Genomic DNA, 22,200 nt, shown 5'->3' with positions numbered 1-22,200 from the left:
AGATGTGGGCTATTGAACACCTGATCATCCACATACTTACGATAACAGGAACAAAATCCTATAAACGACTTTAGTTGTTTTTTATTCTTGGGAGCCAGACAATTTCTTATTGCTTTGACTTTATCAGGATCCTTTTCAATTCCCTCTGGTGTTACTATGTGACCTAAAAACTTTACTTCTTTCTTCACAAACTCGCATTTTTTCAGGTTCAGGGTCATTCCTCCTTTAATTAAAGCTTTGAACACCCTGTCGCATAACTCCATGTGCTCTTCCCATGTCCTTATAGCAATTAACAGATCATCTACATAAACCGTGATTAACGAACTAAGTTCACTACCTAAAATTTTGTCTAAAGCCCAAATAACACTGAAACGGAAGTATTTAGGCCAAATGGTACCACTGTGTAATGGTAGCATTTGCCATTGAACAAAAATGCCGTGTACTTCCTAGACTCCTCACTTAATGGGATTTGCCAGTATCCTGCAGTTAGGTCGAAACTAGTCATGTACTTTACACCATTAAACTTCTGCAATAAATTATCTATGTTCTCTGGATGATCCAACTCCCTCTTCACTACTTTATTCAGAGTACGAGCATCTATCACTATTCGTACACTTCCATCCTTCTTACCTACTATCACCAACGGGTTATTATACGGGCTAGAACTCCGTTCAATGACCCCACATGAAACAATTTTATCTATTTCTTTTTGAACTGCTTCTTTCTTAGACATGGGTACATTATATGGTGGTTTAAAGAAAGGTTCATGCTCCTCTACCTCCATGCAGTACTCATAATTTATCACTCGTCCCGGTTTGTCCGAAAATACCTCCTGATTTTCTTTCAGAATTTGCCATAGATCCTCCCTTCGGGCATCAGATAGTCCTTCCGTTTTATCCACTACATTTCGAAGGAGTGTCTCCTTATTTCCATCTTCAACTATCTGCCTCACCAGAAACCAATCGAACTTTTGACCTATTCCCGAATCATGATCATCTCTAAATTCTACCCATCTCAGATGGTTCTCTTCCATTACTCTAGATGATTCAAATGGTATTTCTAATACCGCATTATCAACTTTACAAACTATTATCCCTTTGTCACAATCTATAATTACTTTCTGTTTTATTAACCAGTCAATGCCTAAAATGATCTCGGCACTGAGCTCTGGAACTACTAAAAATGCATTCGAAAATAGCTTGTTTTTTATCTTAAATTCCATCATCACTTGATGCTTAACAGGTTTACTACATTTCCCTGTCGCCCCTATCACTTTAACACCTGTTACTGGCATCATGACTACTCCTCGTTGCTCTTTGATCATCTCAAAAAATGCGTGCGAAATAGCACTTATTTGAGCACCCGTATCCAACAATACATATAAATCGTACCCACATACATTAATGGGTATGATTGTTTGCATCCTGTTTTCATCTTTCATACTTTTTTTATCTTCCCATAATAAATCCTTTTCCACCGCCAAGTCTTGCCATATTACTTTTCCGGTTTTTATACTGACCATTCCATCTGGAGGTTTCTTTCTCCTTTTCATCCTAAATTCTTTCACCACTTTTTCCAATAGTCCTTCGTCTAGGCTCTTTAATGCCATCTCATTCTCATTCGAATCTGTCATGCCTGAACTCTTGGTTGCGGAATCGGAAACTTCCTCTACTTCTTTTTCGCCCTGGATGCTTTCTGATGACTCTGACGATAATTCCTCCTCCTTAGAAATGTGACCTCCTTCGGATTCAAATAATTCTCGCAAATTATAATCCATTTCTCTACTTTCCCTTTGTTGGATAGTACATCCGCCACTCTTACTTTCATTATTTTCTCCTACTAATGGAATTCCAGTCTCACTCAACTCACTTGCTTCAGCACTACAGGGATCACAACACTCTTTCTCTTGGTTAGATACACTTTCTCTAATTTCTTTAAAAGAATCTTCATCACAGTCATGTACTCTTGCTGTCACTAGGTACACATCATAATCGGTATGGCTCTCTAACACTGTCATAATCGGATCCAAATTAATCACTTAAGTGAAAGATCTTTCTAATTGTGCTGGCTGGCTTTTGAGCTGATGTATATATTCTGCATACGAGGTAATTTCTGAATTGGCATGCGTCTCTGCACTATGCCCCTTTTTCTTATCCACCCTTTCCTCTTTAATTACTTGTCGATGCGATTTGTCGACTATTCGTACGAACCTTTTACCATAAGTAACATCACTCCTCCCTTGCCCCTGCCTCTCTGCACAGTTGCCATCCCTACCGACAAACAACGCCTTCTCTGACTCTTCCTTCATCAATTCGTCACTCTGACCTTGAATTGTACTTATTTCATTCACGTGAGCCTTCACATCCGACCGATATTCTTTTCCTACTTCATTTCCCTTAATAATTCCTCCCTGCTCTCTCTCCTCTGTTTGTATCCCTGCATTATACTTCGCAAAGTTTCGTTTATGAAACTGCTCTTCAGGCGAACGACGCACTATCCTACTATAGTACTGAATACTCCGATCTTCCCTATATTTGGGCCATTTCTTTCTTTCCGCGCACGTTAGGCCCTTGACCTGTGCGGTATATAGTTTTCCTGATTTTGATAATGCATCCCGTTTCCCTGATAGTGTCCTCTCCTTCGCTGAGAGTTACCTCCTTGACCTCTTCCTCTCATCATGTTAATTTGTGGTTCATTCCTACCACCTTTTACTATTCCATTCTGATTTCTGAAACCTCGAAACACTCTAGTTTCATGCCACCCATCTTCATTCTCGATTTTTTTTTCTTTTTTTTTTTTTCTAAAAATTCATCGAATGTTCGATGAGTGCCTCCTACATAACGCTTTGAATCGTCAGGTAGCTTTTTCCACAACTCCCAGACTATCTCCGATTCTGATGTACGATCTTTAAGATACTCCAAACTCTTGAACCATCCTTCACAGTATTCTTTCATGAGCCCATGCCCATGTTCTGGCATTCTGGCGACAACGAATTCTCTCCACAACCTCTATCTCTGTTGTGTGCCCCATAATTCCTCAAGGAACTTTTCTTTGAAGTTTGTAAACTTCAAATTGTCGATATCCAAATTCAATCCCCAACGTTTAGCATGACCTGCTAAAGCATCTATTACTAAATTAATTTTTTCTTTATCCGGCATGTCTGTTGGTAAGACACGTTCACAATTTTTTATAAAATCCATTGGATGCCATCCACCTTGTTTCTTTTGAGGATCGTATTTTTCCTCCCTACTCAGTATTTCTGATTTTTGCATTACCAATGGGATACCACTACAGTTAAGGAACGTCTGATTCTGAACTTGCTGACTTAACAATTTTATCTCATTACACAGTGTATTTTCCTGCTCCTGCACACATGCATCAAAACTCAACATGGTATTGCGCAGTGTTTCAATATCAGCTGCCGTTTCTTTAACAATCTCTTTCTTTACAACTGGTACTATTATCTGTAATTTACTTTCAATTATCGGTTCTAATTTTTCACTAACCAAAGGTTCCACTGATTTCTCTATTCTCTGAATTTCGGTATCAAATCTTTTCTCTATTTCTGTGACTTTTCTCTGAACATTTGTTATTTCAGCCCTAATGCTATTTACTGATTTGTTTACCTCTGTGATACGTTGGCTTTGCGTATTCAAAATATCTAAATTGGCTTTTATTTTTCCAGATAGGTTTTCATCCAATTGGGATATATGACTAGCCATTTCTGCTTTCAAACTAGCATTCCCTTCTCGAATTTGCGCCATCATCCTATTTAACAAACTTGTTAATTCCATATCCTCTCCCTTGTGACTTGCATCCACAGATACATTGGGTTCACTTTTCACTACCTTTGGTTTCACTTCTCGTTCCTCCTGTCTTATGGGTGTGGATTCATCTGTTAGATTTTCCAACCCTACAACAGTATCTATGGTCCCTAATTCTGGGTCTGACCTTGTAATGTTTTCGTCTTGCTTGTTACTATTCGACTCCATCTTATGCTGCTGTATTTCGCGCCTAATAAAAATGTTTATTAAATCAAGTATTACTTGTTTAACTCCTACTATTGGACTTTCTTTTACTGCTTTGCAGGTTGTCGTCTTGAACTTACCAATTGTGGTATATTTGTCTACAACAGAATTTTAAATTTAAAATTTTCTTGAAACTACAAGTTTATATAAAACACTTTTATTGCAGCCATTATTCCACAAACTTGGTAAGTCCTGTCATGGTCGCCACATGCGACCGAACCGCCGAATCTTTCCATCAGTAAATGGGGTATGTTCTCAACTGACTCGGTTGTTTTAACCCCCTCCACTGACGGAATGACCCGCTTCCTAATTCCGTATGTATAAAACCAATACGGACTTGTAGCTGTCACGCCTTTGCGCTTACTGCTACGTATTTAACTGTAAATAGCTCAGTCCTAATGGTAAGAGGTAGTAGTGAATTCACGTTGTTAATATTTGAATACAGCACAGCTGCCACAAGCTCAGTTCACTTTTACTCCACTCCTACCCTCGCCATTGCACCACATTAACTATGTGCTACATGGACCTTGCTAAATTCACTTGCGTGTACATTTTGACCGTTACTCGCCAGTATTTACCTAATGATTAGCACACTCCTAACTGGACTATTTCCCAAAGAGCTGTGATGATTGAACGGGTTCGATCCACGGCCTACAGTGCCCTACAGTTCACACGGTAACACTGCCTACCTGACCCACTTAACTTGGTAGTGAGCTTATGTATCCAATCACCACTGCTAGCAGCTGTGGATAATCCTATCAGCACGACGAGAGCAGCAGACTTACCGTCGAATCCTCCTGAAAATACTTATAATTACAGTCGCCAGCTCTGAAGGAGCAAAAGAATAAATCAATTTTTGGCTCGTTTCAAAGTGAAACGGCTTGAGTTGAATTTAAACTTAATTCTGAATATTACTATTTCTGATTATTCGAGGTGATTCTACAAAGCAAATACTCTTTCAATTTCTGTGAGTTGGCTTGGTAATTACTACCAAGACTATTTATGCAACTTGGGTTAACAAAATTCTATCCTTCAACTTTATGTAATGCTTTTGGATATTACTCTTTGGACAATTGATATAGAATTACTTAAGTGACTTTACTTGAAGGGTTACTCAGAAAAATTTAAGTAACTATAAATAGGCGACTCATTCTGGTGTGACCATTGCTCTTTTCAACATTCTTATACGCTAAAGTATTCTACAACAAAAAGAATTGTAAATAAAAGAGGCGATGGTGGCCTCAGTCTGATATCACTATACTATGTTTGAGGTTACTACACTTTACAATGAACAACATGCGTCGTAATTTTACTCATTACTATATTCTGTCCTCTGTACTTGCATAAAAGAAAACTGGTATTCTCCTTTTACATTTATACAAAGTTCGAATTAACAATTGCAAGCAGTCTTGCCTTGGGTAGACGTGTCGGTGCTGGTGGTGAGATGCATGTGGCTAACGCAGCTCTTCACGCCTCATGCCCTTAATGGCGGCTGGAACTACGAGCCGTAGCACTCGTATAAGCTACTGCACGTCCGCCATAAAATCTGGGCGCAGGAACTCTTACAATCAGCCCCAGTGGCATAGAGGCGGCTTCGATAACCGTTCGTCGCGTTTTACTCCACGAACGGCGACGATATTCACCTCTTCGCTGTTGCACAATCACTTTTGCGTGAGCATAGTTACACACGTCCGATCACGTCAACACTCCCCAGGCCATTCCATTGTTCAGTCCCTGTGTCTCCAGCTACCCCTAGCTATGCTCGTATCACCAAGAGTGGGGGCGTTCCATTACCACCTTTTCACTGAAATCATTTAGTATTTAAGAAAATTTATATTTATTACCCTGGAGTTCATACCAGTCATAATAATTTACTACTAGCGCTTTACAATATTAAATTATACAGTAATAACTTATAATTACCAAGAAAAAGAATACATTTGACTCCGAGAGCTTAGTGCATTGTCTGACAGGTAGCGCTAATTCCCGATTTCGCCAATAGATGGCATCAGGGTGCACTCCCTGGCAGTCTCACACCAGTTCGCCCATTTCCGACGCGCGGGCTCCAGATTACTGGCAGCCTACACTCATTTCAGTTCCGTTACACACTGAAAATCTCAGCATCACCCCAGTCATTGGCTTTTAGTTCAGTGATCCAACCCGCCTTTGAACGACTGTTTAGGAATCGGCCCCAAGCGACCCAGCCATTTGGTATACGTGCCACGGATTGCCTCAAGTATCTGGATCTCTTGAGCATGAAAATACAGACCCAAGGATGGAATGCACTGCCGCCTTGGTGTCTTCGAAGGCCCAAAGTGGTTTTAAGCTTGATGCAGTACCCGAAAAATTGTACTCCAGATATGGTTTTTACAACTTTGTTTTCGTCTATTTTAAGTATGTACCATAGTTTTATCATTATTTATACAGATGGATCCCAGCAGGGGAAAGCTTTCAGTTGTTATGTGGTTTTCCCTGAAAGGGTTTTTAAAATGTGTCTTCCAGAACAATTTACAAATTATGATGCAGAGTTATATGGCATCCTAATGGCACTGGAGAAGGTCCGCAGACATCACCGTGAGAGTTTTCTTGTCTGTTCTGACTCTTAGTGCCCTGCAAGTGCTTCACCAAATGTATCCAGCAGACCTGCTGATTCAGCTCATCCATACTGCTTACAGCAGCTCCAATGCCGTGGCAAGGAGGTGATCTTTTGCTGGGTACCTGGCCACGCTGGGATACAGGGTAACAACATGGCTGATACAGCTGCCAAGGAAGCATGTTGGGATGATTTTGTCTATCAATGTCCAATCCCATTGCACACCATTATCTCATTTTCCGACAGATGCATCATGCGTCAGTGGGAGACTGAGTGGTTGCAGGTGTCGGACAACAAACTGCGGTCGCTCAAATCGACCACGAAAGCTTGGCGGACTTCGTGTCAGCCTCGCCGCTGGAAGGAGATTTTGCTTACCAGACTGCACATCGGGCATAGCCCTTTCACACATGGCTTCCTCTTGCAGGGGGGAGGATCCACCTTTCTGTGAAGTTTGTGGAGTGCTGCTTTCAGTCCAGCATATTGTGGCTGCGTGTGTCTTGTATACTGATTTGAGAGCAGCCCTTGGTCTCACTGGAGATCTGCCCACTGTCCTCGCAGATACTGATACCAGTGTTAAGAGTGGTGAAATTTTGTGAACTATCAGGCCTCATCCCTAAACTGGTGGGGAAGGGCAGCAGACTCTAGTACGTTTTAAACTGCTCTGCATGTGGGCACAGCCTTTGTCCCCAGCCATGAGATTTCATGTTGACTTTTCGTCAGGGCGCTGATGACCGTGATGCCGAGTGTCCACTCAACCCAACTTGTCACTGTCGTCGTCGTCGTCGTCGTCGTCGTCATCATCATCATCATCATCATCATCATCATCATCAGGAGCTCGTAGGATGAGTCTTGTGACCAGTGTCCTAGTGGAGGCCAGAGTCCTTCCATTGGAGGTTAAGCACAGACAACTGCTGGCCAGTTATCTTGCACACATTCGTAGTTCTCCTACTCATCCGAATTACTATCTCCTTTTCCCGACCACGGTGGTTCATCACTTGCATCAGCGGCCCAGGTCAGGGCTTACAATTGCAGTTCACGTCCAGTCCCTTCTGTCAGAAGTGGCAGAAGTGGAGTCCTTACTGTTTCGACCCCTCCTCGAGGTGCATTCATGTACTCATCCATGGTGTACACCTAGACCGCGGATTCTTCTGCATCTTTCGCATGGCCGTAAGGACTCCATTAACCTTGCGGCTCTCCGCTATCACTTCGTCTAGATTCTAGACATGAACCAGGACCATGAAGTGGTTTACACCAGCAGCTTGAGGGCTGATGGTCACGTACTCTTTGTGTATGTTCATGGAGGACATACTGAACAGCACTCCTTGCCAGATTGCTGCAGTGTTTTCATGGCAGAGGTGGTGGCCATATCTCATGCTCTTGAGCACATCCGCTCGTGCCATGGTGAGTCATTTCTCCTGTGTACTGACTCCTCGAGCAGCCTACAAGCTATCGACCAGTGCCCACCCTCGCCATCCTTTGGTAGTGTCCATTCAGGAGTCCGTCTATGCCATGGAATGGTCCTGTCATTCAGTGGTGTTTGTGTGGACCCCAGGACACGTCGGAATCCCAGGCAATGAACTCGCTGGCAGGCTGGCCACACAGTCAATGCCACAACAGTTTCTGGAGATGGGCATCTCCAAAACTGACCTGCATTCTGTCTTACACCACAGGGTTTTTCAGCTTTGGGAGATGGAATGGCATAACAGTACTCACAACAAACTGCGTGTTATTAAGGAGACTATGAGTGTGTGGATGTTCATTGTGATGTAAGCCGAAGCAGAATACTGTTCACCATTTTAATAACATTTTCGTGAATACAATTCACCAACGTTGCAACTGCGACCAAAATGATGAGGTTCGAGTGGCATAAATATTTTAAATCATTTGACCTGTTCAGTGGACTGATACTGAAAATAATATTGCTCAAATTCTCTATTTCTGTATTAGCAGCTGCTGTATAAATAGTTTATTAATATTGGCACTGTGTGTGTGCGTGTAGTAACTGATCGCAACTTTTAAAATCCTAACACATATGGAAGAAATGTGCAAATAATTTGAAAATGAAAATACTTCATTTTATTAAAGTTGTTGTGAAAGATTCCAACCTAACCACAACCTCATAATTTGTGGAACATTCGGAAGAAAACAAATATGTGGCAATAATAATTGAATTTAATTTTTACAAGTATAATATTCTAAACTAATCTAGGCCATGGGCTAAGCTACAGATCAGTCTGTCACAACCACCAGGTATTTTGGTTTTAACATTAATTTGTATTCACCAACTCTCAACAAAACTGTCACATCCCAGCCTGGCCACAACCACAAAATTTTAATGTAGTTAAACAAATATTCATGACAACAGCAAATACAGAATGGTTTCCATTATAGTGCTTGACATTCATTTTCTCGCCTTCTGTTGGTAACATGAAAGTATCATCTCGGTGGCTTTGCAAAAATTACACATGATCAATCTGTGAATGGTAGAGACTGTCACTGACCCTGATCTAGAATTTGGCCCAGGAATTTCTTTCTGATCTGTCACCAGTTAACGATGCACCTAACAAAATAACTAGGTACGAATTATTATAACGAAGCAATACATAGTTTTTCCTAATTTACAAAGAAAGTGAAGTGAATATTTAAAAAAAAATTGAGATTACATCAAAGGAAAAGATTGGGAATTTGAGCACTTATTTTTTTTCGTTTTGACTAAATGTGAAATCTAGCATAATTACGATTAATCATAGAGGATTTTCGTGCAATTCATTGTAGTTTTACATACTGAAGAAAGTCAATACTTTGCTATGATTAGCCCGTTTATTATTCAGAAAGGTGTTGTTGCAATTGCGGCCCTGAGAAATCCTGGTCTTGTTTATACAATGGCACTGCTTTTTGAGACTACTTGCGATTCTCAAGCACAACTTCTAGAGTTTCGCTCCTCCATGGCTATCCCATACATGTCAAGGCCCATGAAACACTGAATACTTAGTGTGGTGGTGTTTACACTAGGCTGCTCAGTGGTCTGACTTGGGCAGAAATCCACTTACCTCTCTGATCAGGTGAAGAAAAAGGTAGATGCATCCATAGAGCCCACATGCACTCTTTTTCTCATGTTTGGTAGAGTAGTGCTTCCATTAAAGATCAAAGCAGGCAGTGAAATCATTACAATGACACTTAAATGTTCTGTCAATACCTGCCCAAATGTGTAACCCGAGGGTGATTGCCTGCCTTCTCCCTGCTGTATCAATTGCAATGGCAATTGTGCAGCCCGCTCCCCAGAATGTACCATGTATCTCAATGAGCGGGCCATCCAGGAGATCCAGATGAAGGAAAAAGTGCCTTACCCTGTTGCTCGCAAGTTGTTGGTTAGTTGGAAACCCAGCATTTTACCATCTGGCACTTACAATACCTTTCTTGCTAAATCTTGCTCCATGAAGGATATGGCGCACAGACTTCCGACCTCAAATTCAGCACTGCGGTTGTAGAATTGCCCAGTGTCACAGTAGCATCTCTGTCTCCTCCTCCTCCTCCTCCTCCTCCTCCTCCTCCTCCTCCAGGTGCGCAACAAGCCACTAAATTTTCACCTCATACGGCAAAATCACCTGCTACACAACCAGCAGGTCAGACAGGACAGAAAGAATACTCCTGCAAAGACACTTTACGTTCCTCCAGGCGGCCAACACCTGAATCTTCATCTGCCAACTGCAAAGGCTCCAAGAAATCAAACAAAGGCAAACAGTCTTCTTCTTTGCCAACCCGCAGATCCTCTTGAACAGAGTCACCATGTGATACCCTCTCCCAGCCGACCTCAGTGTCATCGGTGCACATACCACCAACCAATTTTCTGCCCTGGACTCTGCAGACACCTCTGTAGAGCTCATTGAGCAGGATCCTCCAGTTGACAGTTGGAGTGCTGGCACATTATCTGCATATCCAGTATATCATATCAACCCGTACCACATCAACAACAGCCTGAAGATGACGCACTGAAGCATTGAAACTGGTTGTAACAAAATAAAATAAAAAATCATAAGGACGGCTGTACGTGTTTTATTTTGTCACTTGAGCCCTGTAGTAGAGTGTCTTCGAAGGCTGGCACTTGGCAGCTGCCAAGGTGATGCCTGTTCATTTTTTTCCCTCCTCCCCTTTCCCCATCATGACACTCCCCCAACGAAATGTTTGCAGTCTTAGATCCAACAAGGAGGAATTACGGCTGCCCTTGGAATCACAGAGTACAATTTTTATCTGACTCAAGGAAACAAAATTGCGTCCTCACGATGACTTTGACCTCTAGCACTTCTTTCCAGTCTGCTTATCCTCCCCCCTGACAACAGAATTCAGTCTTGTGGGGGAGTCGTGCTACTCATCCGAGATGATGATCATAGTCAAACCATCTCCCTGAACACCTGGCTGCAAGCTGTTGCAGTCCGCATTTTCCTTCCTCGCTTCATCTTTTCTCTTTGTACCATTTACATCCCTTCGTCACTCAGTGTCACCAGGGCAGACTTTCTCCAGCTTATTGGGCAATTCCCTCGCCCCTTTTTGCTGCTCAGTGACTTAAATGCATACCATCTCCTTTGAGGTTCTCCCAGGACCTGTCGGAGAGCTGCCCTCTTGGCTGAACTTCTCAATGACTCAACCTCACCTGCCTTAACACTGGAGCACCCACATGCCTTTCAGACTCCATGCACACCTATTCCCATTTGGACCTCTTGTTCTGCACTGACCAGCTTGTCTATCATCTCGAGTGGCCCATTCTCTCTCACTCTAGCAACCATTTCCTATGTGCTATTAATTTGCTGACTCAACCCCACCTACGTGCAAACCCAAATGGCAGCTTCCTAAGGCTGACTGGAGGCTTTACTCCTCCCTGGCGACATTCGACAAACAACTTTTCCTCAGTTGTGATGACCAGGTAGAATACCTTACAAACATTATCCTTACCACTGCAGAACATTCCATTCCTCGCACTTCATGTAAACCATGTCATGTCCCGGTTTCTCCATGGACTGCGGTATCCTGTGACACAGTTCTTACACAAAGGTGTGCTGTTCGTGTTTTTAACAGTCATCCTATAATGGCGAACTGTATCCGTTACAAACAGTCGCATGCACAGTATCTTCACGTTCTTCGGGATAGCAAAAAAGCTAGTTGGATTTCATTTACTAGTTGTTTTAACAATTACTCTCAGTCTTCCGTCATGTGGCCAACCTTCGATGGCTTTCTGGGACCAAGGTCCATTCCCCAATTTTTGGCCTGACAAGTAGCAAATGATGTCGTAGTGGACCCTATTGCTATCTCCAACACCTTGGGCTGCTATTTTGTAGAGATTTAGAGCTCCACCCACCATAACCATGCCTTTCTCCATCAGAAACGAGTGGAGGAGGCTCGTTCAATACTCTTCTCTTCTTGTGAGTGCTACAATGCTGCATTTCCTAGGAGTCAGCTTGATCATGCTCTTACTTCATCCCAATCCTCTGCCCCTGTGTCGGATGATATTCACATTCAGATGTTGCAGCACCTTTCTCTTGTGGGCAAGCACTTTCTTCTTCATACACAAAGTTGCATCTTGGGAAAGGGCGTTTTTCCCAGATGCTGGTGTGAAGCCACTGTCATACCCATACGTAAGCCTGGTAAGGATAAACACCTTCCTTCTGGCTACCACCCCACTTCTCTCGCCAGGTGTTTTTGCAAGGTGATGGAATGTATGATTCATGCCCGGATGATATGGTGGTTAGAGTCTTGCAATTTACTAACCATTGCACAATGTGGATTTCTAGTGTGCCATTCTGCAGTTGACAATCTCGTCACTTTGCCAGCCTGTGTCATGAATGGTTTTTTGTGAAAATACCAGACTGTGGCCCTATTTTTTGAATTGGAGAACGCCTATGACACCTCTGGAGGACTAGTATCCTCTGTACTCTCTACACGTGGGGCTTCCGAAGCTGCCTGCCCCATTTCCTTCAATAATTTTTAAAAGACAAGAGTTTTCAAAGTACATGTGGGTTCTGCCTTGTCGGACTCCTATATCCAGGAAAACGTTGTGCCTCTGTTTGCTATCGCCATTAACCTAGTTATGGCTTCTCTCCTGCCTGGCATTTCCGGCTCCTTTTTCGTTGATGATTTTGCGATCTGTTGCACTTCTCCATGGACTTGTCTCCTTGAGTTGGATATTCAGTGTTGTTTCGATCATCTTTACTCATGGAGCATTGACAATTGCTTTTGCTTTTCCACTGACGAAACCATGTGTATAAATTTCTGGTGGCACAGTTGGTCTTTACATCCTGGACTTGTCAGTATTCCATTCACTGAAACTAATATTTTTGTGGGGCTCATGCTCAACAGGAAACTTTCTTTGCCTGCTGTACTTGTCCCTCAATGTCCTACATGTCCTCAGACATACTTCCTGGGGAGCGGATTGGACCACCCTCTCCGTTTGTACCGATCCCTTTCTGATCAAAACTAGGCTATGGTTTTTTTTTTATGTATCTGCACGTCCGTCCATCTTACACCGTCTCAATACAGTCCACCACCGTGGCATCCGTTCAGCCACTGGCGCCTTTCACACTAGCCCAGTGGAGTCTGTATGCAGAAGCTGCTGAACTACTGCTGTCATACAGACGTGATGTTCTCCTCAGCGGGTACGCATGCCATTTCTCTGCCATGCCTGACCACCCATCCTATGCCTCCTTGTTTGATGACTCCTTTCACAGCCAGTATGTAGTGCATCCCTCTTCTGTTACCTCATGGAGTTCGGTTTCGGCTATTGCTCTGGCAACTTAACTTCATGCTATCTGCCACTTTCCTGATGGGCATGAACCCTCCGCTACCTTCGCTTAGTGCGGCGGCACATGTTCACCTTGGATTTAATTCACTTCCTAAGGACACTATTCCAGACTCACTCTATCACTGCAAGTTTCTTTATCTTCGCGATAGTACCATTGTGTACACAGATGGCTCTCAGGCTGACCATGGTATCAGGTGCATCTTCATCATTGGCACCATCAATTTTCGATATTGAATTCCAAAACAATGCGTGGTATTAACAGCAGAGCTCTTCGCCCTGCATCAGGCCGCACAGTACATCTTTTAAATTGTGTCATTTGCTTCAACTCTGTGCCCTTCAGAGCCTCTGTGTGCTGTACACCAGCCATCACTTCGTGCAGCGGGTCCAGGAACTCTTCCACTTGCGCGGCTGCTAGTTCTTCCATTCCCTCTGATCATCTCTGGGTTGCCGTCTGTCAGCAGGTGGTGTCCCTTTGGCATCACCACTGGTCTCCCCTTCATGGGAACAAGCTCCGGGGAATTAAACTTCTCCCAGTGGCTTTGCCAACTTCCTCTTGGCCCTCTAGTCACAAGGAGATTATTTTAGCTAGGTTGCATATTGGCCAGTCATTTTAGCCATCGCCATTTGTTAAGTGTTGATACCACTTCGTGCTCATTGTCATCAACCTTGTAAGTTTCACCATATCCTGGCGGAATGCCCTTTCTTTAACCACTTACATTCTAATATATGTTTGTCATCTGAGTTATCAGCAGTTGTACCGAACGATGCACAGCCTGTTGACCGAATTTTACTTTTTATCCATTGTAGCAATATGGTCAAGGACAGTTAATCTTTGGTGCAGGACCTTCATTGTGCGTGGCATATTTTATGGACCTTTGTCCAATAGAAAGTTCCTGTTTTAGCTGCCGATTGGGCTTAACATGTAGTCGCTTTTCACTCCCATTTTCATCGTCATGCTGCTTGGTTCTGACATGGACACGTATGGACTTAGTTGTTTTTGCTCCCTAAATCACAACAAAACCAAACATTCTGACTTCCATATTCAAATAACGGGAAGAAACCATAGTACGTGGTACAATGGGAAATACCATCTGCCATCCACTTAAGTGAACTGCAGACTGTAGATGTAGATATTCTTCACTAGATTATTTATAGAGCCACAAGTTTATCAGAGTTATCGGCTGGACGTAACTTGAAAAACTCAACAGGAAATAACATTTTGCCAGCTACAGGCAGGCAACTCTAAGTATCAAAATGTTTCCTAGAGAAAAACTATTATTATTACTATAATATTGAAAACTTCCAGTTTTAATAGTTCACAGTATTCACAAAAAGGTCATATTTATGAAAAGAAGGCCATTTCAGAAAATATTACTCCTTGTCAATTTTGAAAGTATGGATACTATGCATATTTTAACAGGGAAGGTGGTGTGTGTGTCGGGGGGGGGGGGGGGGGGGGACACAGAGAGAGAGAGAGAGAGAGAGAGAGAGAGAGAGAGAGAGAGAGAGAGAGAGGAGGGGACTAGCCTCCACTCAAATTGTGCTCATAAGCAGTGTGTAAAATGAAATTGAATAGTTACTTTCTAATATTTGTGTTGAGGGTGCTTCATTAATAACATCTAATATCTTAACATAAGCTACAATGGTTGGAATTTTAATAGTGGCAACTATTTATTTGCAGCTTTTACAAAATAGTTAAGTGTTTCAAAGTTTTACTGACCTTCAAAGTAGTCACCAGCATTGTGTATAACCCATTGCCAGTGATGTGGAAGTCATAGGATACTCTTAGCAGTGCCAGTTGCATTGACAGTTCTAGTGGCGCAGTCTATTGCTCGACGAATTTGTAGCAGTTCTGAAGCAAATGCCGTGAAATTTTTCCTTCAGTTTAGAACTCGAGTAGAACTTACAAGGACTTAAGTCAGGGGAGCGCAGTAAATGATGGTCAGGTCCTGCAGAAAGTGTCATCAATTCTGCCTCTAAGCTGGTCATTGGTTGGGTTCCAAAAATGAACAGCATAAAGAAAGAAGTGATGACACTTTCTGCAGGACCTGACCATCATTTTGCGGAACAATGCTGAAGCACATAAAGTGCAAGCTGTTACTGATTTGTTTGACTGATGGGGCTGCTAAGTGCTATACCACCTGCTGCACTCCCCTGACTTAAGCCCTCGTAAGTTCTACTCGAGTTCTAAACTGAAGGAAACATTTCACGGCATTCGCTTGAGAACTGCTACAAATTCATCGAGCAATGGACTGCGCCACTCGAACTGTCAACACAACTGGCACTGCTAAGAGTATCCTACGACTTCCACATCACTGGTAAGGGGTTATACACAATGCTGGTGACTACTTTGAAGGTCAGTAAAACTTTGAAAGATGGAACTATTTTGTATGAGCTGTAAATTAATAGTTGCCACTATTAAAGTTTCAACCCTCGTATAATAATAGAACTGTAAATTACAGTGTTGCGTGGAGTGGCTGGTATAAACTTGCTTATTGCTTGTTATGTGAAAAATCCATTAATAGGGTTCTATTAGCATTGCATTTTCCAATAGTCTTGCGATTATTTCAGAGCAAAAACACTGCAGTTGGAGAAAATGAAAATGAGAATAATTCAAGAGGTTGAAACAACAGAACAAGAAGAAAAATGTTTGTCGGAGTACAAACAAGAAATGGATCTCCTTATGCAAGAGAAAATGGCACACGTTGAAGAGCTGAGACAGATCCATGCTGACATAAATGCGGTGAGAAGAAAACTTGGTTGCTAATATACAAACAGTACTAATGAATCGCATTTTTAACATAATGCTAAGCTAGATATAACATGATCAGCCTCTTCATCATAACAAATGAACAAAAAATATCCCATTCTGTTGGAAATGTTTAACAGTGTAATGGATGTTGGCTGTTTGTAATGCCACTTTCTCAATCTTTTTTATTTGTAGGCAGTTATGTCGAACACACCAGATATTCGCTTTTGAGAATGTTGTTGAAATTTTCTCCTCCTCATCCTCCTCCTCCTCCTCCTCCTCTATTCAAGTATTGCTTCTCCACAGCAACACATTAGTCAGTCATCTAATGCTTTTTGCTGCAGACTGATACTTGAAAGCTACTTTTTGGAGGAAAAAAAGGCAGTGTCTTTTATGTGAAAATTGTCTATCATAAATGAAGTACCTATAGAACAAATCTTGTTTTAACTTGCAGGTGTCTTATATCATTTGTGACATTGGCTTAGCAAACTTCTGAAGTGAATGCCATTCACTGCATTCAGCTGAAAATTTTCTGTTTGTACTGTTTATTGTTATGTGCACATTTCCTTGAAAGTCCGATTTAAACCGGGGGATAATGCTTGCCGTGTCCATGGTATTTTCATAAAACCACACATGCCCTAGGTCATTCTAAATGGCAAGCATCTGAGAGAGCTCAGCCTTCATTTGGTGGGTCCAAGCTTTACAAGCTAGGTTTCCTGAGCTGGGGATGGGTAAATGCCACTGGTCCTCTGTAACCTCGAGCTCCATCCGTGCTTCAGCAATCGTGATGCAGTGCAGTGGTGAAAATTGTGTCACAGGGATCTTATCTTAACTGCATGGATCATAGGGACAGTATAAACCCATATTAAAGGAACATCAGTCTCAAGATGTACTGTGCACTGATGGAACATATGGCTGTTGAAGTGGAACAGTCATTAGTGGGCAGCCTCTAGTGCATCTGTCACACCTCAGTTGTGTAAGGCATAACCAGGCAAGTGGGGCTCCATTGGGATGGACCCTTATTTACCTAACGGCTTGTGGGACCGAGATGGAACTCTTCAAATTCAGCCAACCATCTCCCTGTGGAATGGGTGAACTGCTGGTGAGTATCAACACTCACTTGCACTAAAGGACTCTTGTAGCCAGTCCTGATTTGGGATTTTTTCCAAATAAATCAGTTTATAATAAATGAATGCTTGTGTTACTAGACAGAATGTGTTTTAATACTTAAAAGTGTGCCCAATTTAGTTCTAGTAAAACTGATGTCCGGACAACAGAAACCATTTTGTGTTCTATGTATTGCATAGTTAGGGTCAGTAGTTGTTCACTGTGACTGTCGTAATGGGTACGGTATGGATCCTCCTACAGCACAGAGCATTAGATGATGGCGTGGAAAATTTCGAGAAACAGGTTATTTGTGTAAAGGCAATTTGCTGGGTCGCCCTCAAGTGTCTGACACACATTTCGAATGCATCTGCCATAGATTCAAAAAGTGTCTGTAGAAATCCATTTGCTGTGCAGCTCTACAGGTAAACATGCCCCCGATGTCCGTCTGGCGTGTGTTGTGCCAACATTTTCACATGAAACCATACGAAATTCAGCTACTGCAAGCTCTTCGTGAAGGTGACCAACAGCAATGTGTGGAGTTCTGTAATTTCGTTCTTCGCAAGATGGAGGATAAGTTTTCTTCCACACTTGGTGTTTAGTGACAAGGCAACATTCCATTAAAATGGAAAGATGAACTGTCACAATGTGAGAATATAGGGTACACAACCACCACATGAAATTCTACAAAACAAGAGGGACTCTACAAAATTTAATGTGTTTTGTGCAGTTTCACGGGAAAAGGTGTATGGTCCATTTTTATTTGCCGAGAACACTATTACAGGATATCCTTGACAACTTTATTTTCCCATAGTTGGAGACTGATTGTAATGTCGTCGTTTACCAACAGGATGGGACACTGCCTCGCTGGCATCTGGAAGTGCAGGAACTTCTAAAACAAAGGATTACTGAATGATGGGTCAGTCACACTGGACCAAATGATTCAGCCTTACATTACTATCCTCAAAGGTCACTGGACCTGACTATTTGTGATTATTTCTTGTGGGGTTTATAAAAGACTGTTGATATGCCTCCATTGCCGACAACAATGGATGAACTGAGACATCACATAACAGCAGCTGTGGAAGCCGTACCTCAAGACATGCTTGCTGCAGTGTGGGAGAAATTTAAATACTGCATTGACATATGCTGTGCATCTCAATGGGGTGCATATTGAACACCTATGAAAAGGCATGAAAAACAAGTTTTTGAGTTTCCCGTTGATCAAAAACACAAGATTCATTGTATATGTTTTACTTTCAGAAATACAGACTTGCCAAATTGGATGATTCTTTTTCGTATAACCTGTATAATGAAAAGTAAGATGACCATATTTTCTAGACTCAAATTGGGGACATTAACATATTTCCTAGGCCCAAATCCGGGACACATTAAAAATTTTGCAAAATAGGCTATATTTATTTATTTATTTATTATATGAGAAGAAGGTTTCAATAAAATGTAATAAATACAAAATATCAATTAAATTTGTTACAAAGAAAAGCACATTCACATTTTATTAATACCTTCCAAGATGAATGAGTGTGATCAGGGCAACTGTATTTATCAATGCTGTGAATTTTCTTTATCAAGTCTGTATTTTTCAACAACACATGAAAAAACTCGACACAAGTTTCATCATAATTTATTCTACTTACTAACATTGCTTTCATGATTTCTACAGCCAACTGTGTTTTGTCACTTGTCCATATATTGTCCATGTGGAAAAATACCCTTTCAGTAGCAGCATTAGTGCCAGGAAGGCAGAAAAGAAACTCCACTAGCTTGAGTACATTCGAGATTGGCACATGATTCTGGCTGAAATGAGAAATCATCTCAACCCATCTTTGACCTGGATCAGTGTTGTTAGCAGTCCATTCAATGATTTTCTCAGTGGTTACAAACTGTTTGACACTGACATACTCATCACACATTACATTTTCTGTAAACTGAACATATGGCACAGTTTCGTTAACTAGGGAAGAAGTTCTTTCAATGTCACCCCATACAGATATTTGATTCAAGATAACTCAATTGTAGCAGTCCATTCTGGAAACTTTTTTCAGTCCACTTTTTTAAGTGGGATAGAGCAGTTTCATAGAAAAATAATACAGCATCATGAAAACTCTTTACCTCTGCTGGAAGTAGACCTACCTCTGTTTCAACAGTTTCAAGAATTGTTTTAACTCTTGAGGGAAGGAACTGGTCTTAAATTTTGGACTGCAATGTAGTTTTCAACTTACTAATACAATCAGCCAGTTCAAATATAGTGACTGTCTGTCCTTCAACTTTTTTAACTGCTTCATGAAATGATGAAGCCTGACTGTGAACAAAATATAGCCATACTTCAGACAAAGGGTTTTGAAAGAAGTTTTGAAGTAACAATGGACACTTTTTTTCAGATTCGAAGTATGATTTTAGTGGTTTAAACATTTTAATGACTCTCTCAACAGCAGGCAACAGTGCTAACCATCTTGTTTGAGCATAACCCAAAATCATTGTAAAATCTGTTTCAACAAAGCTGCAAAAGTCCTTCAGAGTTTCAACTCTCACAGTGTATGATTTGAAATACAGAAATATTTTGGAAACTAGCATTTCTATATCTATAGGCAAAATATCAGTAGCTGCTCGAACAGTATTACGCAGTATATGAGCATCACAACCAATCCCTATCAGTCTATTACCGAGTTCCACTTGTAGTTTAGTAAAAACATTATTCTGACCATTTCTTTCAGCACCTCCAAAATTGCAATTAGTGTTATCAGCACACAGTCCAACAACTTTTTCTTCTAGGCTGTTTTTTCTGAGGCAGTCTGTTAAATAGCCACTCAAAATAGTAGATGTTTCCCCAGGCAACAATTTTAATTGTAATAACCTTACTTTTACACCAGTTTTGTAATCAAAATATCTGACAAGGATAGGAAAGACCTTAATCTCCTTGTGGTTAGATGCATCATTCAGAAGTGAAATAAACGTCACTTTTTCTAAATCATGTCACAACATATCTAATACATGAGGAGCTAACACATTCACAATTATTGCCTCTGTTTTTGTACGTGCACAAGCAAATTTAGGCTCTAATGTTGCTTGAAGAAGCTTCGATGTACAGTCCATAGATCTGAAACTATGATTGTGCTGAATTGTATGATACGCAAAAATGCCCTCAGTTGCAACTAACCTCTCCTCCTGACCAAAAAGTTTCTCTGATGTAAAAAATGACTTTAATGTTGCACTAGATGCTGCTGCAGAGACTGCTCTTTTATGTTTGTCACTTTTTAAATGTAGTTGTATATCACCACATCCACTGTGACTTAGTGAGAAACTAGAAGCACATGTTTTGCACCTCACTTTTTCTTTTGAGTCCGAAGAACTAATGTCACTGATGAATGGAAATTCTTTCTACAATTGTTCATTGAAGAAGCATTTGCGTTTCTTTGAACTCATTCTTACGAAGAAGTATTTTTATTGTTATTGACAAGGAAAAACAAATAAACTTATCAAACGTAATATACCATAACACGACGTAACACAAAATTCAATCTGATATATTATGGCACACACAGATGACAAATGGTAGTATTCTAGAGACCAGCATACACTGCGTTGGTGACGCCAAAGTCAACAAGAGCATATATTACTGTTCGTCTGTTCGAGTTACTTTGTATTTCGTCTGCATGATTGCCTTAAAACCACCTCTGCCCCTTCCATGGCTATCAGAAAGTATACAGATTTCTTCCTTCTTCTGTTCGAGTTATGGTTACGACCGTTTCGACCGCACGAATGCGTTCAAGTGAGACTTCTCCCAGTTGCCATGGTCTGTGACTGCCTATCAGCTGTTCAAGCTGCGGCCAACATGTGTTTGCACAGTAGAAACAGTTTGATAACGGTTTCGACAATTTGTCGTACCTTCTTGTCAAACAATTTCCCACCATAACTAAAACTAATAATAAAATATACCGATACAGGTGAAATGAATGTCTAATTCGGGACAAATTGGGTCACAATTGTTAATTTCGGGGCAAACAGGTGTCCTGAATTACCTTTGAAAAAATTCGGGACAGACACACAAAAATCGAAGAAAAAAAAAAGAAAAAAAAAAAAAAAAAAAAAAAACGGGACAGATTGTCACCTTACGAAAAGGATAGAGCAGGGACGGGCAAACATTGCACGCGGCTCGTGAGCACACAGCGCTGCACGTGTACTGCTCGCGTGCAAACGTCGACAGGGGCAGTGGCGACAGCCAGCAGGTTGCGGCAGTGTAGTAGTACCAGGCTAAGATGCGGACGTTGAAGCGAAACGACCACTACGTAGCGAACGTTGTATTTCAATAACCGGAAAATGCAGAGTGAATCAAGGAAACGGATAATTGGAGATTTGCTATCTTTTAAAAAGGAATGGGAGAATCATTTTTTTCTCTGTGCAAAAATGTGAAAATTGGAAATGTATAATATGTGACAGTATTTTGGCTGGTCAGCGGAAGTTTAGTATTGAACGCCATTATAATAAATTTCAGTATGTTGCCGTTCTTGGTGCAATAAAAGAGGAATTTCTCAAGCGACTTGGGGATATATCTTACTTATCCCAAGGTTTTGAATAGTTCTCGAGACAATCTGCTGTTTCTGTAGATGATATCCATCCCAGTTTGCAAATGGAATTAATAGATCTACAGCGTAATTCTCGTCTGAGAGACAAGTTCCTTTTGGCAAGACGTGTAATAGATTTTTATCACGACTTTCCACAGCAAGAGTTTCCTCGTCTCCATCGTGAAGCCATGAAGATAATGTCAATGTTTGGCTCGGCATACGTTTGTGAGAGATTTTTTTCTGTTATGAAAGTCTCGGTTAAGAGCAAACATCAGTAATAAAAATTTACGTAACTGTTTGCGTTTGTCTGTATGTGGAAATTTTGTTGCAGACATTAAACGTATTGTAAACTC

The 22,200-nt window shown here is 41.3% G+C and overlaps 1 protein-coding gene across 1 annotated transcript in view; it reads left to right on the top strand.

Annotated features, from left to right (window-relative positions):
• LOC124555299 (zinc finger C4H2 domain-containing protein) overlaps window positions 1–22,200 on the top strand; it is a 160,621-nt gene that overhangs the window by 15,946 nt on the left and 122,475 nt on the right. Inside the window, exon 2 of the mRNA XM_047129170.1 lies at window positions 15,983–16,154. Coding sequence (XP_046985126.1) covers window positions 15,983–16,154 — 172 coding nt within the window. The remainder of the gene's footprint in view (window positions 1–15,982; window positions 16,155–22,200) is intronic.

The sequence above is a fragment of the Schistocerca americana genome, chromosome X (assembly GCF_021461395.2).
Source record: "Schistocerca americana isolate TAMUIC-IGC-003095 chromosome X, iqSchAmer2.1, whole genome shotgun sequence".
In the NCBI taxonomy this organism is placed as follows: Eukaryota; Metazoa; Arthropoda; class Insecta; order Orthoptera; family Acrididae; genus Schistocerca; species Schistocerca americana.
Note: the sequence above shows the minus strand (reverse complement) of the source record. Positions and strands in the feature narration are given on the sequence as shown.